Source organism: Pempheris klunzingeri, chromosome 15, assembly GCF_042242105.1.
Source record: "Pempheris klunzingeri isolate RE-2024b chromosome 15, fPemKlu1.hap1, whole genome shotgun sequence".
NCBI classification, from domain to species: domain Eukaryota; kingdom Metazoa; phylum Chordata; class Actinopteri; order Acropomatiformes; family Pempheridae; genus Pempheris; species Pempheris klunzingeri.
Genome location: NC_092026.1, coordinates 10,115,135 through 10,142,692, shown reverse-complemented (window position 1 = coordinate 10,142,692; position 27,558 = coordinate 10,115,135). Strand labels below are relative to the sequence as shown.

At 43.3% G+C, this 27,558-nt stretch overlaps 1 protein-coding gene across 1 annotated transcript in view; it reads right to left on the bottom strand.

Annotated features, from left to right (window-relative positions):
• The window catches only part of LOC139214145 (tensin-3-like), a 31,430-nt gene extending 6,000 nt beyond the window's left edge, over nt 1–25,430 (bottom strand). Inside the window, exons 1-17 of the mRNA XM_070844904.1 lie at nt 25,329–25,430; nt 25,119–25,187; nt 17,513–17,680; nt 17,245–17,295; nt 16,871–16,993; nt 16,325–16,389; nt 15,198–15,281; nt 14,123–14,235; nt 13,581–13,641; nt 13,299–13,374; nt 13,076–13,205; nt 12,775–12,840; nt 11,873–11,974; nt 5,751–6,962; nt 1,953–2,110; nt 1,709–1,841; nt 1,519–1,602 (exon numbers count right to left, since the gene is read on the bottom strand). Coding sequence (XP_070701005.1) covers nt 1,519–1,602; nt 1,709–1,841; nt 1,953–2,110; nt 5,751–6,962; nt 11,873–11,974; nt 12,775–12,840; nt 13,076–13,205; nt 13,299–13,374; nt 13,581–13,641; nt 14,123–14,235; nt 15,198–15,281; nt 16,325–16,389; nt 16,871–16,993; nt 17,245–17,295; nt 17,513–17,662 — 2,608 coding nt within the window. The 5' untranslated portion in view covers nt 17,663–17,680; nt 25,119–25,187; nt 25,329–25,430. The remainder of the gene's footprint in view (nt 1–1,518; nt 1,603–1,708; nt 1,842–1,952; nt 2,111–5,750; nt 6,963–11,872; nt 11,975–12,774; nt 12,841–13,075; nt 13,206–13,298; nt 13,375–13,580; nt 13,642–14,122; nt 14,236–15,197; nt 15,282–16,324; nt 16,390–16,870; nt 16,994–17,244; nt 17,296–17,512; nt 17,681–25,118; nt 25,188–25,328) is intronic.
• Nucleotides 25,431–27,558: the final 2,128 nt, after the last annotated feature.

Here is a 27,558-nt window from a genome sequence, read left to right as displayed (position 1 = left end):
AATTACCCATTATCCCTGCCACAACCTACGGAGTCAAACAAATCAGACTCTGTTACAGCTAAGAATTAAAAGCCCCCTGACATACTTATCTAAAAACTTTATTTCAATCAATCAGTCGTAGCCTGGAGCTACTGAGTGCCATAAATGTAAAAGCTCATGTTCCAACTCAAGCTTTACAACTGGGTTTTCTCTGGGTTGCTTTTATAGGAATGAGAGGTGCAAAGCTGAAAGAGTTGCTGGTTTCTTCTTGTCCCCATTTCCCCTCTGTGTACACAGAGACACTTTCATGGGGGAAGAAAAGTTTTTTTGTGTCATGCTTCCTGACCCACAGTAACCATGGCGATGTGGCAGGACTGAATGTGGTGATTCTTGCGTGGGTGTCTGAGGTAGTAAGAGGCACAGGAGGGCCACAGATATGTTCCCAGGCCCAACAACCTTTTAGATCACTATGGAAACAAGTCCATAAGAGGTCAAAGTAGAGTGAAAATGAAAGTAAAGGTTAGGTTCATGGAGAGATTATGTATCTGTATGAGGGTAATTCGAGACATTGGAAATCTTGGAAATCATTGGAAACAAAGGGAACTTAAAGCATATACATCAGCAGAGATGCACTAAACCAAATGTAAAAACTTGATAAAACTATGACAAAAATTGTGTAAATAATAAAAATAGGAACGAATTTTGGAATTTACATCAAATGCTGGTGCCATAAAGCGCTATAAATGCTCCACCTTTTCCATCTCTGAGAATTTCATTGCCAGGGCGTGTTCCTCCTCAGATAAATACCAGAGAAAAAAAAAGTCACTACAAAAAGAAACAAAAATGTCTCAGCTTTAATCCAAAGAACAACACTGTTGTGTCTAAAAAAGTTTTCTCTGCAGGCTGTGACCACGCAGACATTCTCCAAAAACCACACATGAAGAGCAGAGACTGGTTAGGAATCTCCCTTCTTTTTTTATTTATGAGACATCTTTGTTTCGGGCCTCTTTCTCAAAGCAGCTAAAAATTCCAAAAACAACAATAGTCACCATTATAAGGTAAAGCAAAGAGGGACCGAAAATAGCTCTGATAGTGAATGTGCAGTCGCAGGGCAGACATGAAAGGAGAGGTAGCAATTACCTCCTACTCACTGTGTGTCTTTTTGTCACTCACTATCTTTAATTGGTTGAGGGGAAAAACACAAGTTCAGAGGTACACAGAGGTACAGGGGAAAACAAAGAACACAGTCAGGTCTGTTTTTTGCTTTTCTTTTTTTTTTTGGTAAACTTCATCAAAAGTTTGACTTCCTGTAATAAGATTCCACAAATCCATGGGCTTAGAAATAGATGATCAAATCATTTTTTAAGTTCACAATGGAATGACATTTGTGCGAGACTGACGCTCAGCCCACTCAAACGTGCTTCTTCTCCACCCGATCAACAATTACGAGAAAAAAAGAAGAGCACTGAAGCAGACCCGTCCACTGCACAGAGCTGAGGCCAGGACAGGGATTCTTCATCACCGCCATTTAAAACCTACCATGATCTGTTCTGTACCCTCCATAAGGCTGGATGCTAGGAGACAGCGTTTGCCTGAGGTGAGTCAATTCTGACATATTTTTCACTGAAAACACAAAGAAAACAATGAAGGGACATTTAGTCAAACCTAACCAACACATAAATATAAAAGAAATCGATCTACAATGGCACAGGAAACATACAGTACTTACCATAAGGTGTTGGGGGAGAGATGGGGAAGGCGGGAGTGGGTGGGGTCATGTCACTCCCAGCCTCAACCCCGCTGTCCATGTCAGGGCCCTGCGCCCTGTAGTCAGCACTGTCACTCCTGTACAATATGTGATGCTGTAACAAACAACACACACGAACATGTAACCACCCGTACAGAGAACAGTGAAACATGGAGCAGGACATACACACAAGCACAATACATGGTGCAGAAGATGTTATATTTACCTGGGACTGTTGCACGCAGGGGGAGTACGTCCGCTGGCCCCTGTACTCCTCTATCCCACCCCACCCTGAGTTACAGAAGCCTGGGTGATCCGTGACATCATTTCCTTGGCGACTCAGACTCCGTGCGACACCCACTCGACCCTCACTGGGCTGGACAGCTGGATACACACAGGTAGACAGCAGCCAGCAGATCATTAAACAGTTTTACAGGCATCACTGGTTTCAAGGAAGTACATAAAAAGGAAAAATAACTGTACTTTGACCTTTTGTACCTTTTGAGGAAAATATTCAAATGTTGTTTTTTTTTAACATTATAGCTTCTTCAAGTCAAAGTATTATTTAAAATTAAGGCATAATAGATTAGGGTTCTGCAATATGGTTGAAAAGAAAAATAAAGATAGTTTCTGATATCAGTGTATCACAATAGCAGTTTTTTTTTTTTCAAAGTCACAAATGAAGACATCGAACCACTGTTCAAAGCTGTTAAATGTGGAAATCTGGATTTTTGTTTTCAATTGCAGCTTGCACACACATTTGGGGAAAATGATACCTTGACAAGGTAATTTCATCACAGTGTAGTCAATATGCTCCAATGAACACTAATTGCAAACCATATCTTAATGTCGATGACTTTATAAACTGGTGTGGTTGCTGTCATGACTTCTCGCTGTAAGAAGTTTGAGGACATTTATATTTGGTCAGTCCATAAAGTGAAAGCACCACGCTGCTAACCCCAGGGAACTGCCTACAGTCATGTTTTGAGAGGACAGCTGAGGAATGCCAGGGGTCTGGCTGGTGGGCTGGAGGAGTGAGTGTGTGCGTGTATGTGTGTGTGAGGGGGGGTGGGGGGGGGTGTCAATGTTGTGACTACTCTGAAGAGTGCTGCCACTCAGCACCAGGGTGTTAATTTGAGCCCTCCCAGCGAGCTCCGACCTCTCGGGCCTGAAGAATGCTAATGGTGCAAAGTGCTAATGCCTGGGATCATTACTCACTTTGTCTGGGGCGAGTATGGATGGCACAACGTCATGCATACTTGGCAGTGTTTCTCTGTTAGTGTTTAGTTTATCATATGCAGAGATTTATACATGTGAGCACCACTGATCCAGAAAATGTGTTTTTTTTTGGTCTGCAAGATTTATGAGAAACAAGCAGGCGTGGATCTGAATAGTTTGTTCTCAACAGGGACAAACTCTTTCTCTCCAATGATTCAATTTCAGTGCCATCATTCCTGAAACCTCTCGTACTCACAAGAGTAGGGCTGGGCAGTGTGAGGAGAAATACAGCACTGCGAAGCAATGTGGCTATGTCATTTCTATGAAGTGGCTCGTGCAATCGCAGACCTACGAGCACGACTGTTTTATGGCAATACTGGCTTTACAGGATTTTTGCATCAATGTGACTGAGTTCTGTGATGTGTTGGGTATTTCATTCATTGGATTGGCCTGAAACATTCATCAAGTTCATTCATTTTAGCTCTAAATGACTCTTCTCGCTTGAATTTTCCGAAAATGCCATAGGATTTTATCCACACTGCCCATCTCTACTGTAGAGGAATCTCACACTGGGAGATCAGTTTAGTTAACATCATGATCAAACCACAATAATTCATCTAGAGAATGCTGATATTAACATAAGCAAAGGCTGCAGGCACATTTTACAAATACACTGTATTCTGGGCTCTTGTGCCATAATGTTTGATGAATTTGAAAAATAAATAAATAATGAAAAAAATATTAAATCTGATAAAGAATATAATTAAAATGTTACTGCTTCCTGGAAGCCATGAAGTTACTGATGGATAGAATAAAAAAAAAATTTGCAATGAGCTGAATTCCTGCTTCACTTTAGGTGGCGACCACCCACCCACCTTATTGAGTTTTTGTCACCTCTCATCAGCTGCTGTATGTATTTCATTGTTTCACTGTTTTCCCTGCACACAACGTAAAATAATGCAACTTCCACCTGCTTCTTTTCCTTTTTCTCCACCTCCTTAATACAGCTCTGGGTGTTAAAGTGAACTGAGTAGAAATGGCTGAATTAATGACAAAATGGTGAAAAGTTAGTAAAAATACAACAACTTAGAGCAATGAAGTGATGAGCACAGGCAGGAAAAGCATTACTGGTTTAGTTTAAATAGATATTGGATGCAAATGTAAGCCAAAGAGCACCAATGGAGCTTGCGTTGCTTTAGTCAAAATGAATTATTCATGAAATCAAATAACTTTTTCTCCAACTTCATGTTACAACACAGCTGAACAGAATGACTCGGAGGCATGACTCCTGCTACCAGTGCAAACTGATAAAAGCCTACATTAAAAACAACCAATCCACGACTTCCTACAGGTTATTTGTAAATTAACAAAGTTGTAGCCTTCAGCATTTGTTTCTTGGAATGACGCTTCTGTGTGGTTGATATGCACAGACAGGTATACTTTTGGAATCAGATGAAAAAAAACATTGCCTCTGGGCTCACTTGTTCCTTCTTTGGAAATTCCTCAGGCCTCCCCGTCTTGTGCCCCCCCCCCCCCCCCCCCCTTCACCTGCAACCACATGTACATGCTAGAGTGTGATTCACGCTCAGACATCTTTTCTCTTCCTCACTGGTTTTCAGCTAAAGAAATCCATAGAGTGCCAGTGCACCTTGTGAGAATATAGAACCACACCTGATAACCTGTAGGGGGGAGCCAAATCTGAAATAAAGAGGTTCTAATTTTTGCTGTATTGGATGAGATAGTCATCAACATAACCCAAATCCAGTTATGTTTACCGTCACTGTAGGACTGCGGGGGAAACAAACTTAAGATATATAGTGTATATATATGTAATCTTGCAATTTCTATTCAATTTTTACAGTTTGTTGTTAGAAGCACACACAGATATACAGTTAATGAGGTCCATTCTGTGAATTCTTTAGCAGCGTTTTAAGATCATACACTGCATCCTTGAATGTGGTCCTGGGATCAGTTTCAACATGAACAAAAATGGAAATAACTTTAGCTGGCATCTACCATACACACGAGAGTCGTTACGTTGCATAACTTCTGTCTACAAAACAAGCCCGACAACAACAATCACAAGAGTCATTTTAAGATTATAGGAACACGTCCTTGATAAGAAGTCAAAAAAAAGAGCTTGGACAGATGGAAGTGTGATGCACATGAAAGAGCATCTTATTAGAGATGACAGCCATCAAAGGAATGAAACTGTGGGTTTTATGTAATCCTTAAAAGTTCTGTGGGAAGTCTGCGGGCAGCACAATTTTAAAGAACTTTTTAATTTTTTAATCTGTATTCCTCATTATGCAATCTCTATCATCAAAGCAATGGCAACGTTCAGAAAGGTCGATGGCAACTGCTCTCCCTGTCTTCATGTGCCGTACTGATTCTCCAGTCAGATAGCTATACAGACAAGTCTGGACGGCGCTCTTTCCTCAGAAACACACTGAAAACATCTGAAAAGCTGGCAACAACCCTGCTATTTCTGCCACTAAAACACGCCAGGTGGGAGAGGTAGAGAAGCTGTGCTTTGTTAAGTTAACTCTGTCGTGAAGGAGAAGAAAAAGCTGATGCTGTTGGAAAGGAGCTGCTGTGGTTTAAAGAACCCCTTAGCATATTAACTGCTGTTGAAAGCTGTTTTTGATTGTATCTTAACTAACTTAATTAACTATGTTCATCCTAGTTTTTGGGCAAAAACAACATCTCTGGTTTCTTAATGACTGTCACACATTTCTTTTCACGACCACACTTCCAGGCCACACCACATCATCGCCACCACACCCAGACTGTCTGACTATCTTACCTGTCTGCTGTGTGTTTTTCAGGGTTGTCGTGTTATTATCGTTGAATCTGAGATTGATGCCGTTTGAGCATTTGGAGGCGGAGCCGTTCACGTGCGTTCCACCGTTCCTCTTAATGGAGCTGCTGTGGCTCGACACGGGCACGAATGTGGGATCCAGGTCCATGATCAGCTGGTTGAGCTGGTCAATGGAGTGGTCGATGTCCATCGTTAGAGATTTGAACTCTTCGTCGCGTTTGTTGTTGTTGTTATTGTTTATCGTTGCCTGTTCCTTGTGTGGCGCTGTGCTTCTGAGGGTATCTGTCGTCATGTCTCTAGCAGGGCCCTGTGGTTCAGTGGGCACGCTTGCTTTGGGTGAACTGCTCCCTTGCTTGTTCCCTGGGTATCTTTCTGTTTCGTTTCCATCCTCGGGCATGTAGATAAACTGTTGTGCAGCAACCATCTGCTGCTGGCGAACCCAGGACTGTGTGGAATAGCTTCCCTGTCTGTAGACATGCTGCTTGGGCATGGGAGCACTGCTGGGATTAGAGGAGGACACAGAGTTGCTCCTGGAGGTCAGACAGCCCCTTCTAGCCTCGGCATAGGCTCTTTCATACTCCTCCATGGTAGGGGGTGCAGGGTGGTGGAGGTGGTGCTGGCTTTGACTTTGCTGCTCCTCTCCTCCGGGGCTCCCAAAACCGTCTGACAGCAGGGAGTTCTGGCTGCTCTTGTGGCAGGACGACGACAAGGTCCCTAAGCTGTCCACGCTGTGCAGATCATGACCTGTAATGACCTCATCATCCAGGATGTCCGTTTCCCTCTCTCGGGGTCTGGGGTCTCCATTGATGTGCACTTGTGCCGGGACTATCTGCTGGATGCCCACCCCAGAGCTTTGATCATCCATCTCCTCCAGTGATGGCTCCTCCAGACCGAAGCCGCTTAAAAGGCGCTTCAGTTGGACCTTTTCGTGCTGGCTGGGGCCCTGGTTTGGCTTGACGGCGGTGGCGGTGGTGGTGGAGGTGGTGGTGGTGGCGGCTGTGACAGGTGTGGGCCTGTCTGCCCACAGAGAAGTGCTTGACAGGCCCGAGTCACTGCTGACAGAGAGGGCGTGGTCGCTGTGGTCAGGGCTGGAGGTGGCGGAGGTCGTGCGGGCCCCTCTGCCCAGCGTGGCCTCTCCTCCGCTGGGGCTCCTCTTGTTAGCCGCTTTGTCCTGGGTTAGGCCTTGAGAGCGTGGCGCTGCAAAATAGAAGAGATGCAGCGCTTCATACGGTCAGCTGGTATGGGCACACGTACACACAGAGACACACAAAGAGCAGAGACTCACGCAGATGAACACAAACGGCACAGAAGCAACACAGACACAACGAGACTCTGTTAACATGCACAGTCATGTCACCCCACAAACCTCATCATTCAGAATCTGTTATTGACAAAGCTCAACACTCACAATCACACCTCACCTGACAAAGACAATATTCCAGACAATACTGAGCAAACATCAGACTACAAATAACTAGGACATTAATACATTGACAAATAAAAACATGTGAATCACTTTACTTAACTGAGACAAATCGCCTGATTAGATGTGTCAGAAAATTAAAAAAAAACACTTTAAAATACTTAGTAGAATCACCCACATTTTTCAAACCCTTCTTTCTGATACTGATCTCATTTCAAAATGTATTTCAATCATCTTGCCATAACAAAATTAGCAACTCCCACCAGGCCACCAGATGAACTGCCAAGGTGCTAGTGTATGCAGTGTGCACAGCAGACAAAGGTGTTCTTCATGCTCAGGTTATATAAGAGATGTTAAGTCTTCCGTATGTCACTACAAGAGTCAGACGGCTGTGGATCTTCAGAGTCTGACCCCTGCATTCCTCACCCTGCTGTGATTAAGCCACTCTACTCCCTCTCGCCTGCCCCTTGACCCCCAGCATATGTCCAAACAACCTCCTTAATCCTCAGAGGTAAAAGAAAAAAAAAAAAATCACAGAAGTTAAGTCATTTTGCGAGGCAGAGCCAAATCCATCCCAACGGCAAACAATAAAAATCAAGTTGAGCCTTTCTAGACTTACGCAAAAGGAGGTTCATGTGAGCAGCGTTGCTGTTTCACTGTCACTCTCCCTGTTCTTCACAAAAGAGAGCGGGAACATGACTCCTACACTTCTCCCTCAGTCTACTGCCTTAAGTAGTTGCCTTTCAGTCAAACCATGACTGGAGGATCTGAATACCAGACACGCATGATAAAAGCTCCCCCTCCTCCTCCACCACCTCCTCCTCCTCCTCCTCTCCGAAAGCTCCTGTATGTATGGCTTGCCCCCCGTTCACGCAAACACACTAACTTGCATCCGGCCTTGAGCAGCCTCGGCTCAGACCTTCGTGCAGGTCAGTTCCGCCGGGAGTTTTCCAGCAAATCCCTCTTGTAGCATTCCTCCTGGCAAGCAGGTTTCAAGACAGATGTTTCTCCTGTCCGTCAATACTGGCCATCTTTCTTTTCTTCTGTCACCTCTGTCATTGCCCTGCCTCCCTTTTCTTTTCCCTCCCCCTCATGGCCACTCATCTGTCTCAAGAAAAAAAAAAAATCTCTTACCTTCGCAGCCACCGCCAGGTAAGCACACAAGACAATCCCAGTCCCCAGTGAAACAAAGTTGACACGAGCGGACATGGCTTTCAACCAGCAGATAATGGTCAGGGTCAAATCAAGAGAGTTCGGATAAGTTGGCCCGGCTTTCTTTCTCTGCTGAGAAGGTGAGAGTGTTTGCACTCCACACAAGGGGGGACCTTGAGATCTCCAAATAAGGGCAGAGGAATGTAAACAAGTGAGGCGGGGCTTAGGGGAGGAGGCAGGACTGAGGAGCGCAGTAACCCGACCTCTCGCCCTTGCATTAGGGGACTACCCCACTGGGGAGAGAAGGGGGAAAAAAGAGGGAAAGAAAGAGAGAGGGCGGCCCGGAGAGGATCAGTGAATGAAAACAACATTCCTGCAGCTCCAGACTTTTACACTCTGTAAAAAGACACTTTTTAATTAAAGCGATCCTTGCCTTCTACTTGGAGCTCTGGGCAATTTTCATGAAAAGCAGCAGCCAAGTTGTTTTTCTCTCACTCCTGTGTGTCACGGAATTGCATGCCTGCCGCCCTCATGTACAATATCGGCAAGAAACAGATGTGCCCTCAACTCAATTATGGTGTTCAACAATTGTTTTAAAAACTGTTTTACCTATAGGGGTTAACAAACCCATAAATGGTTAACCAAGTATGTTCTAAGCTTAAGAAAATCAATCAAACCTTTTATATCTAGCATCCATCATGTTGGCTGTTGTGGTATGGTCAGTCCCTGAATAATCCACCAATTACAGTGCAGAAAGCGGCGCAACCAGAGCTGCTCCTCAAGCTGCACTCATATCACAGGAGGTCTGCTTGTGTATGGCTATGCAATTACCTAACCTTTCCATTCCCCCTCAGTTACTACCAGCCTGCTCCGCCTGAATGCCAAACCTGTGAGTTGAAAGCATAATGATGATGATCATCCACATTTTCTTCCACTCAGAGCTCCCATGTGCAGACGACTGCCTGCTGGGAAATGTATCTCTTAAAAACTAAGCGTACAATTTGTACAGGACATAGTGTACATACAGAAAATGTAGAGAGGATCACCCTATTAAAGGAAAACGTCATTGTGAGAGCTGTACAGAGCAACTTCTCAACAACTTTCTCGTAGCGGTATCTTGCCATGCAGACATATGAGATATCCATCACTGAGAATCTACGTCACTACCATGAAAATGAATCAGTGGTGCTCAAAACATTGAAAAACTACATTTAAAAAAAAAAAAGCAATATTCCTTTCCAGAAATAACCTACAGACTGCTTTAATTGATATCAAATGGGCAACAGAATAATTGTATAGGAACAGGGTTACATCTTATAGGCATATACTGTATTTATTCTTAATTTTTTCCAAGATTTTACAAATTGTTTATATTATATTCTAAAGGTTATGGTCAGTTGCTCAATACAGTTTATTTCATTGACAGTTGCAGTCCAGTCATTCATGGTTTTGTACAATGGCTTTCTTGCTCGCAGCTATAAGCTTTTAAAGAGATATGACCCCATGGCCAGGAAATATAAACATGAACCATCAGCCATTTTTAACCGCAGTGCTTTCAGCAATGGCTTTTTTTTTTTTTACATTTCAACTTTGGGGTCCAAAAATATTAGATTGTGTTCCTCTGACAGAACTCTCGCCAGGACTGTGAATTATTGGTCTTTGTCTGGTCAAGTTAAACACTACACCAGTGTTCCTCAGTTCTCCAGGAATTTTCTATTCAGCTCTATAAATGAGATATCAGATGTTTGTGAATGTTTTCACTAGAACTACATTCTGCAAAAGAAAAAGTCCTTATGAAAACTGCTGGTTTAAGGAATATCCAGAGTATTAGCAACGTCTTTTCTGGAAAGATAAGTTACTGTCTTTAAAAGTCATTTTTCAATGCTATGAGCCTCACAAACACAATTCCATCCAGACAGCAGAAATCTGACAAACAGATCCAAAAACTATCTACATGGCTATAAACCACTGAGCAAAAAATATAAAAATAAAAATGTTTTGAAATTCGGGTGAATTGACCATTAAAGTGTCAGTGAAATTAGGCAACACAGTAATATCCCAGAACCTTGTTGGCATTTCATTAGCCCGTCTCATGTTAATATTTACCATCAGCTGTTCATTTCTACAGTCAGCTGTTAGCCAAGCCACACAGAGACAACCTCCTTCTCTGACAGTCCACGTAAGCAAACAACCTTTCTGGAAAAACAATCTTTTAAAATTCAACTCTTAATTCGCACGTGGGGATAAACACACACTCTCCCCGGTGATTGAAGAAAAGCCATTGAAGTAAATGAGGTTTTCTTTTCACAGCCTTAGCACTGCAGTGGCAAACGTTTCTTAAGACTTCCTCCTCTTGAGCGGCCTCTGAGTGACAGCCCCTCAGAGGCAAACTGAGCCTGCCCAAAGACTGCTGGTAAGTAGATGTAGAATTCCAACAGAGCTCCCAGTCTTCCCTCTCAGATGTAGTGTTTACATGAGAAAACAAGGCTGTAAATATCCCACATGAATGCTTTGGAATCATGGCAAGAGAGGAAAAAAAAAAAATTGCTCCTTTGTTGATGTCTTGCTTTGATGAATTCCTAAATTTGAGCATAAAATTCAATATGGACGTGCTGGGGTATTTTAAATGAAAAATAAAAAAAGGCAGCTCATTTTCATCAAGCTGAACCTTAGCTTATAAAAAAAAAAAAAAAAAAAAACTCAATGAATACTGGGAAAGGGTGGATCTGTGTTTTAATGCTACCACTGCGTCGCTCTATTCTGGGAGGCTGTTGTGAATTCTGTGGTTGAGCGGAGAGCAACAACCGCAGCTAGGACGGGACGCCCCGACAGGGTGGCTCTGAGTGTGAGCCTGTGTGTTTGTGCCGGCGCGAGTGAGAGTGCATACGTGTGTGTGTGTGAGTGTGTGGGATGGTTAAAGCACGCCTATTCATTTGATGAAGCAACAAAATAGAAATCTCTTGAGAACTAACTGCTCTTCCTCTGAACCCAGCATTCCCTTCTTATAACAACTCTCCTCCCTGTCCTGCACGCAGAAACAACTGTTTGTCATGCCCGTCACACTGCGAGCTAAAGGTAAATTTTAGCTTTCATTTCCTTTCCTCGCCATAATAGAAGTCTTGTTTCCGCAGGGCCTGCCTGGGATTCAAGTGCCACTCACGAGTAATAACTCCAGTTAGCGACGATTTAAACATAAGCCAAGCTTGTGGTGACTGTGTGTGCATGTTAATGCAATCACACAGCAGTCCCCAAATGACGTAGAGCACAGGGCCTGTCATGCTGTGTTAATTCCCTGAGAGAAATAGAGAGTTTGTGTGTATGTGTGTTTGTAAGTGAGACAGAGAGAGAGAGAGAGAGAGAGAGAGAGACCACAAAGTAATACTAAATAACACCCTATGCATACTTCTTCCATTCACAAAACAGCCACTGATATTTCTACTCAGATAGAGTCTGATTCATTAGGCATGCCTTGGCACTGTTATAACAATGTCTTGTGAGTCATGTGGTGACTAATGCAGCGTAGTAGCAGTACCTTCACCATCACAGATGTTCTGGTAGGAGTCCCAGCGGATTAGAGGATCGGCTGTGTTGTAGTCCACGATAACATCCGCCCCATTTTGCCACCTGTCGGCACCTGGACCCAAAGATAATATTATTGCAGAGACTGTATCCTGGTGTTTGTTTCTGTACAACACAGGGAGCGGCATGAAATACTGCCAGTCATTATGCTACTGTGATGTCTGCCATGGCTCGAGGGAGAAGAAAGGATTTTGACTTAGCAGGTTATTTTTGAGCACATATTAAGTTTCGGTTTCATGTTGACCGTTCACACATGACAGCGATATCCAGATTTTCACCTGATTCTCGGCAACAAGGAAAATAAGCATATTTTCCCGTTCCTTTCAAAATATGCCTCATCATATGACGGGATAACAACAAGAGCAAACAAGTTTTATTCGAGGGTTCACTTTCACCCCTGGTGCCGTAGATTGAAATCATATCTGCATCATATTGTTGCAATGACTGGGTATATCACATCTTCGATCAAATGACCATCACATGCCAAAAAAAACAATTTGGCCTCACCCTAGCCTAGCCAAAGCTATGCTACAGGAATTATCTTTAATAAACATTCAAGCAGCAGTACATCAGACACACATACACCCACATACATACAGACCCACACAACAAGGTTCCACTCCTGTGGAGCTCGGGGGCAGCACATGCTGTGCTTCTTTACCTCTCTGTCAGCACACACTTCACACTACATTTCCCTTCTGCAGCATTCCACATCCCTTCTCACCAGGGGGCAGATGGGGAAGTACCGAGCACAGGAGGGCACAAAGGAAAAACTGGAGAAAGCTCTGTGTGTGCTTTTCTGACTACTTGTCCCTTTAGCAACTTTGGAAAAAAACTCAAGAATTAAGAATCTACCTGGGATCCTCTCCGGTCCCTCGGAGAACACCAGCTCCACTTTCCCATAATCTGGAAATCTGGGATCTGGAATGTAAGCACACAGGAATGCCATTAGCGTGGCCATTCAGAAATGGAAAGATGAATGGTGCTCTCGCAGTACACGTAACATGTTTGGGAAAACAAGATTATTGGTCTCAAAGTGCCAAGTCTAAATTAAGTCCAGACTGATCCCTCCAGATGCTGCGTGGAGTGGAGGAGTTGCTGTAAAATTTGCGATGGCGTGTTGAGACCTGTTCTCAGGGCTTTTTTTCAGGTCTACCTTTGTTGGCAGTCTCCATGTCCTCTTTTTCAAACATCAGGTTGTAGCCCTGCACTGCTCCCGTGTGGAACTGCAGCCGGAAAATGACTTCACGATCAGTAGTTATGTCGCTCTTGTGGTAGCATTTCATCTGCAAAAAGAAAAACACAAAAATATTGTGATTTCTATAATCGATACTGATGTCAGGAAGTCTGAGAAGTCATCTTGTTTTTCTTTTTCCTACCATGATGTCTCCTTTGAGGAGCTGGGCAGGCTCCAGGGTGATGCATAATCGGTCTCTGTGGCCTGGACCAATGTGACTGAAACAAAAACAACAGAGAAGTCGGTCGCAGTGAGCCAAGAGTTTGGAAGCCATCGCACGTATTTACGGAAGGCAGTGACTCAAATAAAATCAGCATTAAACGCAGTAAAACAGAAAATTGCTTTAATGTGTTCCAAAACATTCTTTGAAGTAAACATTCATGTTAAAATGACTCTACATGTACCACATGTGTAAACTACTCACTAGATTCCAGATGAATACACTGCTTGCATTCCCTGGTAAACCTTGATGTACGGACGACATACTGAGAAGAAGAAAAAGATAAGTTCTCAAATAAATACTAGCTACACGTGCATCGATAACATGACTTTAAGTGAGGCAAGATATCCAGGAGCAGCTTCTCAGCTTGTTTTGGTCACAGCTAAAGGTGTGATAAGCTGTTGTTGTGAGAGAGGGATTTCAGGACGAAAACCACTGTTGTTCCAGTGAAATTCGTGAAAACAGCTATTTACATGGAAACATGGGTGTGAATTCCCATGGCTTTACTGCGACCCATAAAGACGTTCTTCTCTTCAATTCCGTTTATGTAAGTGCCTCTATCTGTCTGAGCATGCATGTGTGTTGGAAAAAGAGAAAAACATAAAGCACTGATAAGTCTCCATCTTGTTTACTGCTGCGACTCTGATGTGGTTGTGTCTGGATTCTTTTATACTCTCATGGTAGCAACAACTGTAGTTTCATTGGGAGCTGCAGCTGTGTGTAGTGGTAAACAATATGAGTTTAACCTCCAGTGGCGTCAAAATTTGGTATCCCGTGAAGGATGATGCAGTGCAGGAACAAGGGCGAGGCATTGATCTTCATGGATCCACTGAGAAGACTGTTGAGGATCCAAACGTATCTGACATGAAAGCACAGAGGTGGACAAATAATAAATAATAAGCACGACTGTTTGTGTTTTTAAGTATTTCCACAACCAATACCACTCTAAACATCCTTGGTATCAAATGTCTATGGGTTTTTTTAGGGCACACTGAACTGTGTCTGTAGCAATCTGTATTGCAAACTGTCTAACAGTCTTGTTTTCTTTATTCAAATCAGAAAAATAAATCCTTGTTGCAAATTTAAGACTGTATTTTGCTAATTCAAATTCCTAAACAGCTGTTTGTGTTACTGGGGTACTCCAAAGTTTTAGTGCCAAGATATACAAGCTTTTAATCCCAAGCATGGGTCCACAAACACTGGATCCTGCACTTCCCACGATGCAACTTGTTGATGTTTTTGTGTTAGAGTGTCCACATCTTTCAAACTGAAGCTCCTAGTTTAGTTTAGTGTTACAGTTAACATAGGCCTTTCATTAAAAAAAACAAAACATTGTATTCTCCAAGCCCAAACTGTGATAACCCTGATGACATCAACATGACATCATTATGGATTATTTTCTCAGACTTAACAACAGTTCAGCGTTTTGGAAAATACTTATTCTCTTTAGAGTTAATTGACAGGATCAGTGACACTCTTGTGTCTTTTCTCATGCCTTTAAACTGAATGTGGAGCTTGACTGCAGCCTGCTAGCTTAGCTTAGCACAAAGACTGGAAACGGGGGGAAACAGCTAGCCTGGCTCGGTCCAAACATGACAAAATCCACTTTCCATTGTTGATCCACTTTGATCAACAATGACCAGCTTTTCAGTGAAAAAAAATAGACAAACAGCAGCAAGACATGCAAAGTTTTGCATTGAATCAGGTGGGTTGGGGACAAGAACGAGTTTGGATATGGGTCAACAAAGGACCAGTCAAACAACACATGGATAGACGCATGCTGTTATAGACAGCAGGGCGTGCTTGAGTTTTGGGTCTTACCGCTTCTGCGAAGGTGTCATCAGAGCTGAGACCTTATCATCATAGTATTTCCTCATCGCAAAGCGGTCCAACGCCTGATCAGCACTTTGGGGGAGACAGAGAGACACATTAAACACTTTAGGTAATTATGACTCAAGAGAGAGATTACACTCCGCTGCTCTATAATTGAATGCTGTTAACCCTAACTTAAATTAGGACAACACACACACACACACACACACACACACACACACACACACACACATGCATACACATGCATAATGGACAAGAGTGAAAGTAACCGGAGAGACAGGGGATTCCAGCAGAGAGGAAGAGAATGCCAGCCTTAAGTAAACACGGAGGGGGAGAGGAGGACAGAGAGAGGCCAGAGTGTGTGCACAGCTCGGCTATTCAGACAGACCTAAAACCAACAGGCGCTGGAGCCTTTTCACCACAGCTCTGTTTCTCTCTCGTCGGCCCTCTCCCTCCGCTCCCCCCCTGAATCTCTTCCATTGTACATCTGCCCCATTGTTTTCCTATCTCTTCCTCTACCTCTTTTTGCCCTCTGTCTTTCACATTCGCCTTACCGACCTGGTCTTCCTCAGTGGGTCACAAACACTAAGGATGTGTGCTCATGCCACAGCGACGGCTGTGTGCAGAAAGGATCTACGAAGTGGCATAACACCGGGCCGTCTCTCCTAATGTTTGCTGCAGTACTTTACTTCGGGGCTTAGTTAAGCCCCGTGTATGGTTAACAGTGGTTAGAAAATTCGAATCGTTTTTCTTCGCCATGAATGGATTACATGAAACTGACACTGTGGCCAGAAGCTATTACAGTAACTAACATGTTTCCATGTTGATTCATGTAATTCAATACAGCATGATTCACAGCTTAAATTGACTCATTTTATGAGTCACCTTGACCGTAAACTGAAGGAGGCAAATAAATGAGTTGTGGTTTGGATTTTACATTGCTTGTGGTCTACAGAATCCATTGAGTCTTCCTGACTTATTGCGGGTTGTTGTTGATATCTTTCGCTGCCACCAGTGAGTGGGCACACTAGTGTTATGGTAAATCCCGACTTTATAAGAAGCAGCGATATTTCAAGTAACATTACATGAAAGAGGTGACACATATTAGTGGTTACCTGGCTGATACGTCGGTGAAATGCACAAAGGATGAAATGACGACACCGATTCGACCCTTGCCACCCTAAAGAAACACGAGAGGACAGGAGATGACTCACCACACATGCAAGCGTTTTTGTAGGACCCCATCGCTGACGGGATCCTAAAACTCTGTTGGTCATTTCACAAGAAACACATGTATTTCTTTTTTCTATGTGCTCCTCTAACAGGTGGGCATGGCTTATTTAAAAATGGTGGTCTTACATAATCCTGTACACCAATCAGGATGTTTGGCAACATTTAAATCAGAATATGATGATGTTTGGTCACGTTTTATACTTTCATTATACAACTATATTCAAGTTCTTTATTTCACAGGGACAACAATTATAATGAAGCAGTCGATGGCAATGAAATTCTTGTTCCCTTCAACAATGCTGACACAAAATGTACACAAGAGCAATCACCAAGATGCGTGTAAAACTGATGAGTAATGACTGCTGCTGATTCATTTATCAACGCAAAACTGAAATAGAGCGGCGACAACGCAGCCTGTAGATGCTCACCCTGCAGTGTATGACCACCACATGAAGAGGGTCAGCATTGAGCCAGCTCTCCATGGCCTTGCAGATGGTGCAGATCTTATCCAGAGGTGGAGCGTGCATGTCCGGCCAGCCTGTATCCAGGGTCTGAAAACACAGCGCTCACTGTGAAACAGATGCAGTAGCGCTCTCCACAACTATCAGTGTTATACTGTTCACTGTTGCTGGCTAGACACAGCTGATCAAAGAGGATGACCAGAGATCAATTTTGCCATTGACATTAATTGAATCCGTTTTTATCTCAAACTGTTATACTGTTATATTAATGTGCTCATCCTCCAAGGATTTAGGAATTTATGCTTATTTTACATAGATGACACAGTGTCACGTTAACTTACCTTGGGGTTCATTTTAGAGAGATCATGCCTTTTCTCTGACAGGTTGATAATCTAAAGAGAACACACAACAAAGCCCATGACTTGAAGTGTCCCTAAGATTACTACACTCACTGATGTAGCACGAGCAAAAGATGAACTACACACTATGAGATCAATGCTCTCATGTCAATATCCCATGAAAGCCCACCAATACTGACATCAATACTGTTTGCACTTTGACACTTGGCCTCAGATCATTTCAGGGTGAGACAGCGAGCGGCACACTGACCAGGTAATTATCCGCATGCTTGGACTTGAGCATTCGTGTGACATCCTTCAGGTTGTGAGAGTAGATCTCCTCTGAGCAGCCCCGTGGGAAGGACACGGCGATGATGCGTTCCGTGATGTATGTCAGGTCGAGTTCATATCCCTCCTCCATCTTGAATCTTTGGACTTTCTGTAAAAAAAAAAACAAAGCAGAGACACAGATTGCTCAGACTCTTCAATTACCTCGCGCCATTCCCACTTTAAGCAGGTGACTTTGCTCAAGTCAATATTTGATGGTCAAAGTCCTCAGCCTTAGTCATTGTGTCCAGGTTTCCCACAGATATCTTTAGAGAATGACCTCAATTCCAGATTGTATGACAGAGGGTGTCTTGTTTGCACAGAAACGGTCAACAGTGTGTGTCAACAGTACTGTACTGGTTGAAACAAAGCAATGTATCAAGGGCTTTTTAACGCACGAGGGATGATTGGCACTTATCTCTGCCGCTAAAAAAGAGACACAGCGCGCAGTGGTATCAAAAGATTGAACACCGGCAATCTAGTGCCCACTGTCCGTCAGTCGCAGCAACAATGACAAAGACAAAAAAAAACTTTCAAAGAACTCCGGCTGAAACCAGTTGCTGTAAATCCCTGAGCGATGCCGTGTCCCTGTGACCTCATGGCCATGCAGAGAGAGCCGGTCTCTCCCGGCCACCCGGCCACATCCACAGACACATCCCTTACTCTCTTATCTAGTCATCTCTGTATGACAGAAAATGGCAAAGTCTTGCTTGCTATCACTAGCGCTGACAATGTTAGTCGAAAGTTCTTTTAATTAACTGAACACGAACATACATTTACTGCTTCTCTCGTTTTACACAATTGTCAAATTAAGACTATTTTATGGACTTAAAAAATATGAATCTTAATTGAGTACTTTTTATTGGGTTTGATGGATGGAATCTTGATGTGTTGGTTTAATATTTTTATAGTTTCAGACCCTTCAGCTGTCTAGGGTGCCATTTAGGGTGCCATTTAGGGTATGATTTTGTAGTCACATTACTGTTTAATTCTCTAGCATATTTTGTGTGATCCTCCTTATGTTGTTTTTGCTGTAACTCGTTATCACCGGCTACCATGGTCAGAACAATCCTGATATGGATATGTTTAATCTCAATGAGGCTTTCCTGGTAAAATATTTTAAAAAATGCAGTTTTTAATTAATGTTGTGAATGCTCCATTTAAATATTTTTCATTAAATATTCCCTGCTGCTTATATTTCAAAGGACAGTGGAGGAGGATAATAGCCAGTGGAGCAAACTGAAGTCTTCATAGATTCTCAAGTGGGTAAATTGAGTAAGGGTTACTTTCTCTAACTAATCATTTCAGCTCTGGTTCGGTCCCTGACAACATCTGATATATTGGATTTTGTAAATATTTTAGAATATTGTTAATAAAGCAAAGCAAACCAAATCCTATGTTTTGACTTGGGTTGTGTGCCAATTACTGATCCATACTTGTGTGTAGCATTTGTAAGAGATAACTGATCGACAGAGCCTGGTTAATGTTTCAGATTTCACGCACACCCAAACTCTCACAAACACAAACACATTCCTGAAGCTGCCAAAGATATCATCATTCTTCTTGAATGACTCCAATTGTTTGTTGTGATTAAACCGATCCACAGTCAAGAATGTGTCCATCAATTAAGATCGCAATGACTGCGGGCTACGGCCCAACACTTTGAAGGGGGTGCAGAGAGGGAGCCATAAACCAGGGACAGTGCTGCCGTGGCTTAAACCAACCCTCAGAGCGGAATGAAAGAGGCCATGTGTATGAAGAGGTCATCACTCGGGGAAACAGGGCTGGGTGTTTTGTGAGTGTGGATGTGTGTTGGTGGAGGTGGTGGGAGGGGGGGGGGGTCCTCGGGGATTGTTGGAACTAATGGCGGGGTTAGTCTATTTCCCCCGAGACTCTGAGGAAAAACTGTTGACTAATGGGAAATTAATGAACAGGTCGGCCAGTACTTAAGCTCTGTGTATCTCCAGGGCAGGGGCATGGCAAGAAGGCTTAGTGATGTTTTGGAAGTGTCAAACTACTGTGCTAACTAAAAATGGGAAGGGTATCTAACAAACACTTACCCTCCATGCAACCCAGGAGAGTGAAAATATTTGAGCCTACTTAATTAATTTAGTGCTGCAAGCAAGCACGAGTGTATACATCACTTTTAAAGCTTATTTGCTGTCTTGCTGAGAGTTATATTAGATTAGATTAAACTTTATTGCCATTGCACGTCACAGGTACAAGGCAACGAAATGCAGATTGCATCAAACCAGAAGTGCAGATATTAAGTGCAGATATTAAATAATATATAATATGTGGATAATATGAATAATGAATAATATACAGTCTGCACAATGGTGCAAATTGTGCTTATTTAAAAAAAAAAAGTGAAAACATTGATACCACTCTCGTGTGTACGGCAAAAATTAAGTTAACGTTACCGCCACTAGCCGATTAGCATAAAGTTATACAACAAAGACTGGAAATAGCTAGTTCTGTCCAAAGATAACACATCTAAACCTCACTACTTAACAGGAGGGGAATTAAATTGTTGAGCTGTTTTGTTAACCTTGGACAGAGACAGGCTAGTCTTTATGCTAAGCTAAGCTAACCGTCTGCTGGCAGTATTTAATAGATTGATATCAGTGGCATCAATTTTCTGATCTGACTCAAAGCAACAAAGCAAACGAGCATATTTCTCAAATAGTCAACCTATTAACTAATTGAAAAACTAATTGCACGGTAACTAAATGAAGATAAATAAATGTTCCAACGAGTAAAGATACACAAAATGAGCTCATATTATAAATCCTGAAACTCATAAATATCAACTCGAGGCTTATTTCACATGAATCATTCATGCGCGACGCCTCAGCAGCATCCTTTTCCTACTCGGCCTCTCACTTCTCCCTCTCATCACTCAAGCTAACATGAGCGACTTGCCCCAGCACGCACTAAAGATAATTGGTCTTTAATTTGCACTGACTGCTTTTGTTCCTGGTTTGAGGCGCAGCATTAGCTCACAAAGGCAGAATAAGCAGTGCCAAGTAACTCAAATCCCGAGCCCACCCATGGCACTGTGAGAGCACGGCTGGTAGAGGAGCGGGGTGGGCACGAGAGAGATTGGAGGAAACGGGTTGCCAGGTCTTCCGTGAACAAGCTGCAACAGGTTTGCTAAGGTCAGGATGTTGGGGGATTAGGGTGTGTCTGGCTCCCCCAGCTTCAACCCCTGCAGGTAGGAGCTTGACTAGGCTGCGTGGGCGCTGTCAGCCACGTTCACACATGCATGACCATCACTTAGGACCGTCTCCAAATGCCTTTCTTTCAATTACCCAGAACAGCGCCAAAAATAAATTAATCAGGCATGCCATTTCTGAGTGAAAAAAATGCACGGCCAACAAAGCGGAAAGGCATATTAAAGTACTGGGATGAAGCCTGGACCTATTTCGGGAGCCACACCCTTCCCCTGCCCCGCGCTGTACTGAATCTTCCATTTTGTTCCAGCAGGTGAACCGTGAGATGAAAGAAAAACGGCATCATGTAATAGGACATGAACTGCAAACAGAGCTGTCTCAAAATCCAGACAACAGTTAGTCAGAGCCTGAGGGTTAAATCGGGGCCTAATCATGTGAACAGTGACCTCATAGTTGTTTTCATTCTTGAGTCCACTGTGGTGACAACAGTTGGCAAAAACTTTGCATGCTTGTCTGTCAAAAATAATAAGACACTCCCAAGCCTGGGTTTTCTTTTTTTGAGCCACAGCAACCAAATCCATTTACAACGAAAGTTTGTTTGTCTGCAACTTGACTGGTTGCTACATATCTACAGGCTCCCAGACTGTATTTTCCATTAGTGATTTCATTGTGGGCCTCCATCATGCAGACTGCTTTTGCAAATCCTGACATATTTGCAGGAGAAAATGGAGTTCAGACAGTCTTGGTCGAACGAGGGATGGAAAACAATGTATTTACCAAGTTTAAGATAAAGGAAGCACATGCTCCATATGATGTCACAAATAGTGCCAGTAGATTTGGCTCTCCATCCAAATATTCATCCTGGGGTTGTTGATCAGGAGATCCTTGTGTAGAGAGGACATCACAAGCACTTATAGACATGTTCTTATGGCAACGCTTGATACCTCTCACCTCTCAATGGCTTAGGCGAACGTCCTGTCTAACGATGGAAAAGATACAGAAGATAGGAAAGAACAAGCTAGATGCGTTCAAAGGAGTCTGGGGACCATTTTTGGATTTTGTTGAACAAAGCGATGTAGGTGAAATGCTGACTGATGAGGAGAATCCTAGATGATTTATTATTCATTTTTCCTTTTGGGCTGGCAGAATGGGGGTGAGAAATATTTGCATTGACCTGTGGGACTGTGTTTCATCTGTCATCTTGTCGTATCCTGTGGGATCAGACCACTTTGGAGGTAATTTTGTTAAAATTTCTGCTTTGGTTGTTGTGTTGTAGATCATCTTTTGCTGCAGGTGTTTTCCGTATAATATCTTTGTCGCTACATATCTTGTTAAAAAGCAAAAAAAAAAAAAAACTAGGTGTTTATTCTTTTAAAGTCCATGAAATATGCACACCAGCATATCAATGACCTTGAAAGAAAGACCATTTAAATACCATTTGGGCTGCAACTTTTAGCATCAATGTTTATCAATGTGTCAGTTCTGACTTGCTTTCAATGTTTAGTCAGTAAAGCTCAAAGTTTCACCAAACTTCCCAAGTTGTGTTTGGTTTCACCAAACAGATTCAGCGAAGAAGCTGCAACCACCAAACTTTAATCTAGTTTCACCAAATTTAAGACTTAAATCAACCTAATAAATTGATCCACATTTAAATGGATAGATTGAAAACGAGTAATAGTTGAGAATTGTTTTAAATCTATTAAAGAAGAAAACTAAAATTTCCACAAACATCACGTCTGCACACATATGAAAGCAATCAAGGGCGACCCTCCCCCCATTCACACTCCGAAATCAAACTGAATTGCTTATGTTGGCTCCAGCTTCTAGTTTCAGATTGACACGTTGTGGCAACGGCCTCCATTTTGTGACAACTTAAATATTTTTACAGGTCCATTAAACTGAAATTATGTGTCTGAAATGGCAAATGGGTGCACTGATATTCCTCACTAACAATAGGAGGGGGGGGGCTTGTTACACCTCAACGCAAACTTCATCTGGCACAGATTGCAGCGCTGCTACAGCTACAGTTAGAGCCCCAATTCAAAGTGGCGTGATAAAGCTCATCCAGCCCAGCATGTAGGAACTGGCTGTGTTTCAGCCAGCACGCTACTGTCTCTCTGGGAGACTCTGGACAGATTAATGATCTCCTAAGCTGTTTGTCTGCAAACTTGAGTAACACCTAAAGTGCCATAAATGCTTCAGGAAGTCTGGCTGCCTGCAGGGGGACTGCTGGACTGAGATGGGTTGGTTTTTTTCTCTTCACAACATTTAGCTACATTTTTTCCTATTAGCTTTATTTCTTTGTTTGTCCAGCTCATGAAAAGAACTATTCATGCCTGTTTACCACTTCATCAGATGACAGAAGTTATACAACCAGAACAGAGTTGTTTTTGGCCTTGTCCTCGAACTGTAGCCCCCGCTGGTATTTAGCATTCACGTCTAATGGCCACCTAATAACTTCGATACCATCGGCTTCGCCGCTCCAAACCGCCTTGTATTCATACTTGGCACGAGCGCACGCCTCATACTGCGGGATAACATGTCCACAGTGACATAACAGGCTGGGTGAAGGGCCCAGAGAGGGACAAGGCCACAGTTTGTTCTGGCCCTTTCCTGTCAGGGGCTCTATATGTTTGTGCTGTGGCTTTGACACCCATTCACTGCTGAGGAACTGAAATAAACAAAACCATGAGTACTATTGAAGTCGAGTATTTTTAGCAAGTTTATTCAGTAGCCCTGGAACTCTAACGTGTATTTGTGCCCCATTTTCATGAGATATTTTGAAGGGAATAAAAATGACAGCCCCGGCTCTGAGTAAATCTGTGCACCCTTAAGTGCTCCCAAATTACAGTTTTTCTATCCCAAGGTCATAGTGGAATGCGTCCCAAAATGGATTACGTTCCCGCTCTGACTCTCTTCTTCTCTCCATCCAGCTTCTTTCCTCTTTATTGCTTTCACTCTCCTTCCTTCTCCAGGTCTCCTTCTCTGTGTTTTAATGGCTTACACATGTCAGCCAAGTGGCCGTGGCACCGCTGGGGGACAAAGTGAAATGCCCCTGGTGCTCCGTCCCATGCTGTTCCTCCCTGGGTTAGATCACAGTGTTCTGCTTACAGTACACAACCCCTACCCTCTGCCAACCCACCTGTCCAAACCACACTATCAGGATCCCCATTCATCTGTCGCTCTGACAGCCCTTTGTAATTTCCGCCTGTTATCAGTAAGAAAAAACTGACACTTTGGGCTTCTGACGCACATTTCTCTCGCCTCGAGGGGCAGACATTGTTCATACGACTGACCTCAAAATAGAACCACCGACAAAAGCTATAATTGCCGGTTCAAAAAATTTTTCTGGGTCTGTAATTAAAGCTAATCTTGAAAGAGTTTAGCCTGCAAAATGTTCCCAGCAACCTGCATGGTTTATGTTGCCTGAAAGAAAGGTGCGCAGGAGGGTGTAAATGCAGGTGTGTGTCTGATTTCCAAGCGGGGAAAGGGAGGGACTGATATTCAGGTGAGCGGGGCTGTAGCGGCTGTGATGCAAGGACGCTTGAACATGTCATCAACAATGGCTGCCTGAGAAGCTCAGCCCTAAGGCCGCAAATACCACGCAGCAGCTGTAGCTCAAAGAAAAAGCCAAACTCTCTTGTTCTGATTGTCTCCATCATTTAACCGAGCCAGTCAGTCAGCAGAGGACAAACAAAGAAAATGCTTGTTTCTTTTGGAGCTCTATAGACTAGAGGGTACAAGTCTTCCACCAGAATGGCCCCATATGTTTCACATTATATAAAAAAAAAAAAAGGTCCCCAGTGCACTAAAGCCCTCAACAGCAAGGAACCCCAAATTATAGCCACTGCAAAATGCAACTCGTGGAGGAAGACATTTAAAAGCTACAAAGACCCAAAGAGGTCAAAGCCAAGCTTGAGGGAGTTCAATTCAGAGGCCGTAGACAAAGCTCTTTCACATTAAAATGAAAAACAAAATCACAAGATCAGTGCCTGGTCTGTTTGAATGACTCCCCTCTCTGCCTCCAGAGTGCTGCTGAGGAACACACACACACACACACACACACACACACACACACTCTCTCTCTCTCTCTCTCTCTCACACACACACACACACACACACACACACACACACACACACCCCTGCTTTTTAGGACTCAGGGCCAAAGTAAATACAGAAGGCAGTGGCCTGTTTTGCACTTTGAATAAATGAGCAAACTCAATGAAATGTGACTGAGCTAAAGAGGAGAAACGAGGGTAAAAGGCACTGCAGTGTGTGTGTGGAGGTCTGAGCCTGCTTTTAAACTCACCGAGCAGCCCGACTTTATAAAACACCTCCCTGCTAATGATTGACCGTGGAAAAGTTCAGACTTACCTTTTTCTGGACTGAGAGAACTTTGATTCTTTTTCTTTCTCTTCCTCTGATTCCCTTTGTCAGTCAGAGCTGCTGAGAGAGAAAGAGTGGGGTGAAGTCCTGATCAAAGAGCTCTCAGCCCCTCATACAGGCTTAATGCAGGCTGAGCGGCTCATTTTCCTCTGCTGGAATGTGTTCTCAGGTTGATCACAGCCGCCTCTGTGAGCTCACTTTAGTCCCGGCTGGACCCGCTGCTCCCCCCGGCCTTTGCTGTCTGGCTGTCGGTGGTAGAAATGGAAGCTCGGTTCGTGGACTTCTGCTGCTGCTGCTGCTGCTGCTCGGCCCCCCTGCACACACTTCCTCCAGTCCAGGCTGCCGCTGCAGCCGCCACAAGTCCTGGCATGGGATAGTCCTCCCACTGCGCCGCTAGGGCTGTCCCCCCTTGTTCCCTCCCCCTTTCCCTCTACCTCCCCTCTCCACGGCCTCCTCCCTCTGCCTCTCTCCATTTGTTCTCACCCTCACTCCTCACACGCACACGGAGACTTCCTCCAGTCAATCTCCCACCACACACGCACGCACACTCACACACACACACACACACACACACACACACACACACACACACACACACACACACACACAGGACCCCCCAAAAACTCTTCACACTCCACGGAATGAATTTGGCCGCAGTAGTAGTAGTAAAAATGTATTTTTAGTTCTTTATATGATGCAACATGAAATTATAAGGCATGTAGGCACCATAAAGTCTCACCAGAGTTGAATTCAATTAAATGATGTGTGTTTTTCATCTCCCACAGTCCATCACGTAAAACAAAGGTTAATGTCTCAAGTCAAGTCAGTTTTATTACACTTGCCCAAATCTTAAATGCGACTCAAAAGGCTTTATGTTTAGATTTTTACGATATATTATTATGTTTTTATGTTATATATTATTGTCAGATATGTCAATCTGTTGTTCAGCAGTACAGTGATCAATTTAGGGATACATTTAGAATAAATGTTGGAAACAGTACAGTACAATTTGGGCTTTGCTTGAAAATGAATAATAACCATTGTTGTTCACATATATAGGCATATAGGGACAGTGAGCATCAAATTTCAAATTTAGGAGCACAGTTGTCTCATTAGCCAGAATCACCAGATTTCTCTTAATCTCATGTAACAAAGTGGAAGGAGCAAGGACATGAGACAAGGTGGAAAAAGAGCTCTCACATTCTGTTGACGATACACCAATCACATAGGAAATAACTTGGGATAATGATGGAGCTCAGGAAAGGCCGCCGTAAACCCTTGTAGGTGCTTGCAAGTGGTGAAGACGTCTGCAACAGCAGAGGTGAAGTTCTTTTCCAATGGGATTATTGCAACAGGGATTTCATTAGATCATCTGTCACTGTATGTGCTACTTGTCAGCTTCTGCAGAGGACTCAACTTGCCAACATCCAGGAAAGAGGGAGACTGAGAAAGAAATCAATTTCACGAGATCAAGATTGCCTCTGGAGAATGTGGCCTCCATCTATACAATGGCTCTGCCTAAAATATTGTCAAGAGCTCTCTTCAAGGAGTCACTGAGTCATCGTCATGTCCCACAGCGGACCGAACAACACAACCTGTGAGCTCATTGTCTTTTCTCTTTTAGCTGCTGGTTAGTGACTCATCATCTCTCATTTCCCCAGGAGCCTGCAGAGACGCAGTGACTGCTTCCCCATCACAGCACAGATCGACAGGATGAGCCTGTAAGAAGGGCATCAGCACATTTCCACAGCTGCTGCACTATCACATAATGATGATGATGATGATGAAAAAAGAAAAGCAGTGATCCTGATAAACCATAAAGGGTTTTTGCACATGACTCTGCTGAGCTCAGGTGGTGTCTACAGCAGTAGATATTATGGAATATCCTTCCCTAGCTTCTTTTGCAATAAGGCCATAACAGCAGCTCCAGCATAGCACTGACTGATGACTCAATCTGCATTGTAGCCTGAGTCAGAAAGAGGTTGAAGAATTTGGGTTGTCCATCAAGTGTTCCTTTGGGATATTTTCACAAGCAAACCAAATTATTACTTGAAATATTTTCCACATTGTATCTGTCTCTAGTTCAGCGGGCTTTAATGCTAAATCCTGACTCATCTGCATTGTTGCTTTTGACGGGGTTGATGAGCAGTATGTCACCATGAGGCCTGTCTCTGTTGACTGTGGCCCTGAACCACTAGCATTTTGAGGTTTACCAGAGAGAAATGGCTGCATGTTGGCCGAGACAACACTAGGGACACCAAATCACAGTGAATGAACCATTAAAAACTAAATTTGCCACTGCCATGCAATGACAAACTTAAGCTAGTGAACACTGATGCATGCAGCTAGCTGGGTATGTCAAGAAGGTGATTGAAAATGACTGAAAATAAACAATCCAAACAAGTGCAATTTGCCTCTATGCATCATA